We start from the raw sequence: 6,279 nt of genomic DNA, 5'->3' as shown, positions 1-6,279 counted from the left end.
CCAACAGTCCAACGCTTGAGCACAACTACAATTAACGCTGGCTGACCTTTGCTCACCATTAAAATAATAAGCGCATAATATATCAGTACTCCGGTGACGTTGGCACAACCACGTGAATCATTGCCGGCCTTTGCTCATATATCGTGTGGGTCCCGTAATATGCCAGTACTTCGCCAACGTCGGCATAACTACTAGAAACACTGGTTGGCCTTGGCTCACAGTTCATTCGGCGCCCGTAGTATGCCAGTACTGTGTCAATACTGGCTGCCGGTGCTATGGTTTTCCAGTACTCATATAGTACTGGCTAACATTTCAGCCAGTACTGTGCCCGTAAGGGCCAGACAACTGTTGGGTAGCCAGTACTGTGCCCGTAAGGGCCAGACAACTGTTGGGTAGCCAGTACAGGCGCAGTACTACGCCCTTTGTGAGTGTCGGCGTAAGTCATACATTTCCGATTGGGAATGCTTCAGATCATGATACTTCACATAACTCGAATACGTCAACAAACCAGTCACGAATACAATTACCACCAATAAAAATTCCTGAGTTCAGCGGGAACATTCAGGATTGGGAACCTTTTTTCGACTTTTTCCGATCTGCAATACACGAGGAAAATAGTTTTACATCGGCTCATAAATTTTACTACCTCAGATCATATCTTACTGGTGCAGCTCTAGATCTAATCAAAGCGGTGCCTATGACGGATGCCAACTATTATGTAGCGATTGAACGGCTTAAGCAGAGATACGACAATAAGAGCTTAACCATACAGTCTCACATCAAATCATTATTAGAATCTCCACACGTAGAAAATGCAACCCCAACCGAGCTTCAACAACTACATTCACATGTATGCACGCATATTGCAGCTCTTAAGGCATTAGATCAACCTGTGGACAAATGGGATGCCTGGCTAATAACTATCATTAGCATGAGGTTAGACAGGGACACGTTACACGGATGGCAACTACATCAGAGGAATACACAGCTCCCAAGGTATGTAGATTTAGAAGAATTTCTTGCAGGCCGCTGTGTGGCAATGGAAACCTCCTACCAATTTTGTTCCGAACGGGAGGGAACCAACACTAACTCTGTACCTCATCAAAGGTCAAAGGGATACAAGAGCAATAACAAATCGCCAAAATTAACACTATTAACCAACAAAAATGACCGCGACAATAAGTGTGCTCACTGCTCGGGTAAGCATTGGTTATTTTTCTGCGACTCATTCAAGGAGTTAGACGTCAATAGTCGATTGACAGTTGTAAGAGATGCAAAACTCTGCTTCAACTGTCTGTCACCGTACCACTCAAAGGATTATTGTAAATCAAAATATAGTTGTCAAACATGTAAGGCAGGCACAACACCTTACTCCATCAAGAGAGGAAATCAGGAGCAACCAGACAGAAGGAGGACGATCTTCCAAGCTCATCAAAGGAAGATACCTCGCCGAGCAACAGTCAGAAAGTGTCCATGCCAGCTCAAGCAACAAGTGAACACGTATTTTTAGCAACAGCAGTAGTCACCGTAAAGGACAGCAACGGTTCCTATCACAGGTGTCGAGCCGTCCTGGACAGTGGCTCACAAGTAAACTTTATTTCAAGAAAGCTTTCGAGAGTTTTAGGATTAAAACAGAGAACAAACGTCCTACCAATATGCGGTATTGGTACCAGCAAGACTCAATCGGGTGCAAGTGTAGACGTAACCGTAAATTCCTCCGTCAAGAAATTTGATGTCGAAATGACCTGTCACATATTGCCTGTTATAGTGAATGACTTATCCGCTATACCAACTCCCAGGGATGGTTGGAACATTCCTAATGAATTTGTACCTTTCCTAGCAGATCCAACATTCTGTGAATCGGGATCGATTGACCTATTAATTGGAAGTGCTCTTTTCTTCGATTTGATAGGAACCGAGCGGATTCCACTTATCACAGGGAAGCTTTATCTACAAGATAGCAAATTTGGTTGGATTGTGACTGGAGTAATAGATGCAACTTGTCTTTTAAATATTGGAGAAACTCTAGAAAGAGATTCGGATGTCAATGACAGGACAGAAGATTCGACACATTACGACAATTCTAAGGGTAATCAGAGATACTTGGAAGATGACAAGGCTCTACATCACTTCCAGAACAACACGCGACACAACGAAGAAGGTCGGTTCATTGTTCGATTACCTATCAATATCTCAACAGACATGCTCGGTAACACGCAAATAATGGCAACCACACGGTTTTTGAGCGTGGAGAGGAGGCTTCAAAGGGATGACAAGCTAAGAACAGAATATACAAGGTTCATGAAAGAATATCTTGAGATGGGTCACATGAAAGAAGTTCAAAATGAAGTTGAGTTGCCGGTCCGATCTTGTTATTTACCACACCATGCGGTACAAAAGGAGTCAAGCTTAACGACTAAAATTAGGGTTGTATTTGACGCCTCAGCAAGGAGCTCTTCCGGAGTATCGTTAAACGATATATTGATGCATGGTCCAACAGTACAAGCAGATGTCTTCACCATATTGGCTAGATTTAGAATGCACCAATATACATTGATGGCTGATATCGAAAAAATGTTTCGACAAGTGGCAATCGATGAAAGGGACTGGGACTTGCAGCGAATTGTATGGAGAGACTCGCCTACTGAACCTTTAAAAACATTCAATCTAACGACTGTAACATATGGCATGAAACCAGCGTCATTTCTTGCAACACAATGCCTTGTAACCTTAGCTCACCTGGTACACAACGAATATCCAAGAGCCTCAGAAGTTATCAAAAATGATATATACATGGATGATTTGATGACAGGAGCTGAGACTGAAGAGGATTGTATAAAATTACAACAAGAACTAAACACTATCTTAATTTCCGCCAAACTTCCACTACGTAAATGGTGTTCAAATTCTACTAAGGTGCTACAACACGTAGGCAAGGCAGAGGCTGATCCACTATACACCTTCTAAATAAAGGATGGTGACACAGTGAAGTCACTTGGTTTACAGTGGAGACCATATCAAGATGAATTCCATTTCAGCATAGCCATGGATTCAACAAAATCAAGATGTACTAAGAGAACTGTCCTTTCCGATCTAAACCAAGTATTTGATCCGCTCGGGTTTCTAGCACCCGTGCTACTCAAAGGAAAAATATTCATGCAGCAAATTTGGGCGTTGAAGGTTGAGTGGGATAGTCCACTCTCTGCAGACGTTATAGAGAGATGGAAAACATTCATGCGAGACCTAGAGACATTAAAGAACATTTGCATACCAAGAAAGGTGATATCAGCCGTCTGCAATGTTATCGAGTTTCATGGCTTCTGCGACGCGTCTGAAGAAGCATACGGAGCATGCATTTACATAAGAACGAGAGGAGCCAACGAAACATATCATGCGCAGCTCATGTGCGCCAAAACTCGTGTAGCGCCGCTAAGGGCAGTGACAATACCACGTCTTAAGTTGAATGGGGCATTGCTGTTAGCAGAGCTTGCAAGAAAGGTATCAGACGCATGGGGGAACAATACACTTTCCTTTCAGTTGTGGACAGACTCAACCGTCGTACTGGGGTGGTTGAACTGTCACAACAAACGACTCAAGACGTATGTCGCAAACAGGGTGAACCAGATACTCGAAATTACTGAAGCTAGACAGTGGAGACACGTCCGCACAAATGAAAATCCTGCCGACATTGCATCTCGTGGAGTAAGGCCAGCAGAACTCTTGAGAAATAATTTCTGGTGGAACGGTCCAAAGTGGCTGACCCAAGACGCAGAGCAATGGAAGACCTCAGCCTTACCGGACGAAGAGGAAACATTATATACTATATTGCTATACACTTAGAACCCGTCGTAGGCTTAACAAGCGAAGCCTTCCTTGCAGCCTTACGTAGGTTTATGGCGAGACGTGGAAAAAGCACCAAGATTTACAGCGATAATGCAACAAATTTCGTAGGAGTGCAAAAGGAGCTAAGGACATACTTAGAAAATAGTGAAAGGTACATGGCTGACGAAGGAGTTCAATGGCATTTTAATCCGCCATCGGCACCACACTTCGGTGGCCTTTGGGAAAATGCTGTAAAAAGTACTAAGCATCACTTATATCGGGTAATCAAGGATAGTCGGCTGAATCTGGAGGAGTTGCAAACATTGTTATGCCAGATTGAGGCATGTGTCAACTCACGACCTATGACACCACTAAGTAGTGACCCGGGAGAACCCAATGCCCTTACACCAGCTCACTTTCTCATCGGTGGTCCACTGCTCCTACCACCTGAACCGGAAATACCAGGTGAGATAGTTAGCAATCTCCGCCGCTGGAAGCATGTCCAATAATTGATGCAGGTATTCTGGAAACGCTGGCACAAGGAGTATCTACCTCAGCTCCAGGTTCGAGGACGGTGGATTACACCCAGAAAAAACATGAGTGTAGACGACATAGTAGTTATAAAGGAAGACTGTACACCACCTACCAAATGGAAGCTGGGACGCATAATGCAAGTACACCCAGGTATCGATGGAATAGTCAGAGTGGTTACTTTACGGACGTCAACTCAAGCAGAAGTGCGCCGACCAGTCGCAAAGTTATGCCGACTGCCAACAGATGCCGAGATCCAAGTTGAAACCCATCACTTTCAACGGGGGGAGGATGTCGCCGCCGCGACAATTCGGCAATAGCGCGGTATACATCACACCGACCACTACATACACACACACACGCAACACATCTTAATGTCATTTATGTTGTCTTATTTTTGTATTCAGTTATCGTGTGTGAATTATATAATACGTGATCATTGTTTTATTTGTATTAGGTTTATCATTATTGTTTATTTTTGTTATAATTGTGTCAGGTGTGAATTATATAACATGTAGATAATGCCCGGTCGGCCGTCGACGTCAAGAGTTAGCACGGCCGCCGGAATCTGTTCGTTCCGTATTGTTAACGAGTAATAATTAAATTAATAATTGTCGTGCGCGAATCGCCGTTTTTCCTTTTATATTATTGTAAGGCGCGAATCGCCGTTTTTCTTTTTATAATATAAACTTGTATTGTGCTAGGGCGCGAATCGCCACCAATATACATATTATTATCGTGTCAAGGCGCAAATCATCGTGTTTTTTATATTATATATTGCTGTAGGCGCGAATCGCCGATGTTATAATATTTTGTTTAATTGCAAGGCGCGAGTCGCCGCGAAGTTGTATACTATTGTATCGTGGTTGCGAATCGCCACTAAATTTATAATATTATTGCCAGGCGCATATCGCCAGTTTTTCTATATTATTATTATTATTATTGTGAGCCATAAAGGCGATCTTTAGAGAATTGTGTATTATTATTTTTTACGTGTACCTATTACTAGGTCAATACCATAGGATAGGTAGCAGCTGGCCAGCCGAGCACCGTCATATCCGTGAGTTTTTACCTTATTATTATTATATTTTTGTATTTACAATTATTTGGATTTGTTCTGATTGGTTATAAGGACCAATCATACGTATATTATTATTACCTATATTTTTATATCATTATTGTGTTGCTGTGATTTTTTATATATTTGTATTATTATTATTGAGATTGTGTATTATACAGCAACATATCATTTACCATAAACGTGTTACCATTTTATTATAAATTATAAGCACACACATACACACATACACACTCACCACCCACTACCTAGCGCTCAGAGATTTGCTCGGCGATCCCGTCCACCTCTCTTGAGTCGCTATACATATTATACACACAAATATAAGTAAATATAAGGTTGGTCGGTGTGTGAGTATTGCGCGCGACGTACACGGCGATCGGGCCACGGGCTATTTATTGTTCCCTACCCGGCGCTCACAGATTTGGATAAAACATTAATAAAGCATTAGATTAAATTTTTGGGTTAACAGATGATAGGAGTAAGGAAGTATGCGTACAAGTAGACGAAAAAGAGGAAATTAGAAAAAGTATATACAATAGATAATAGAAATATTATAAAAATAGAACGCATAATAAATTTAGACTCAGGAGAAGGGTACGAATATTCTCAAATATTTGATATGGAGAAGTATTTAAGAACAATAAAAGGAAAAGTGCTACTAAATAAAACAATGACACATGAAATTACGATTAGATAAAATAGAATAAAAAAGATGGGGCACACGTACTGGTTCGAGTATAATACACGTAGTGTTAACGGACACACAAAGTAAGAAAAACATATTGCATACGAGTCGGAGGATATAAAATCGAAAACTTTTAAACTTAATAATTGTATTTAAAGTCAAG

General features: G+C 41.6%; 1 protein-coding gene across 1 annotated transcript; it reads left to right on the top strand.

Annotated features, from left to right (window-relative positions):
* Positions 1 to 240: 240 nt before the first annotated feature.
* LOC111026761 lies at positions 241 to 2,967 on the top strand. The gene is made up of 3 exons (XM_022304897.1): positions 241 to 370; positions 471 to 1,302; positions 1,359 to 2,967. Exons 1-3 carry the CDS (start codon positions 241 to 243, stop codon positions 2,965 to 2,967), a joined length of 2,571 nt encoding a protein of 856 aa, XP_022160589.1.
* The last annotated feature ends 3,312 nt before the right edge of the window (positions 2,968 to 6,279 follow it).

Source organism: Myzus persicae, unplaced genomic scaffold (assembly GCF_001856785.1).
Source record: "Myzus persicae strain clone G006 unplaced genomic scaffold, MPER_G0061.0, whole genome shotgun sequence".
NCBI lineage: Eukaryota > Metazoa > Arthropoda > Insecta > Hemiptera > Aphididae > Myzus > Myzus persicae.
This window is presented reverse-complemented; position numbering and strand designations above follow the sequence as displayed.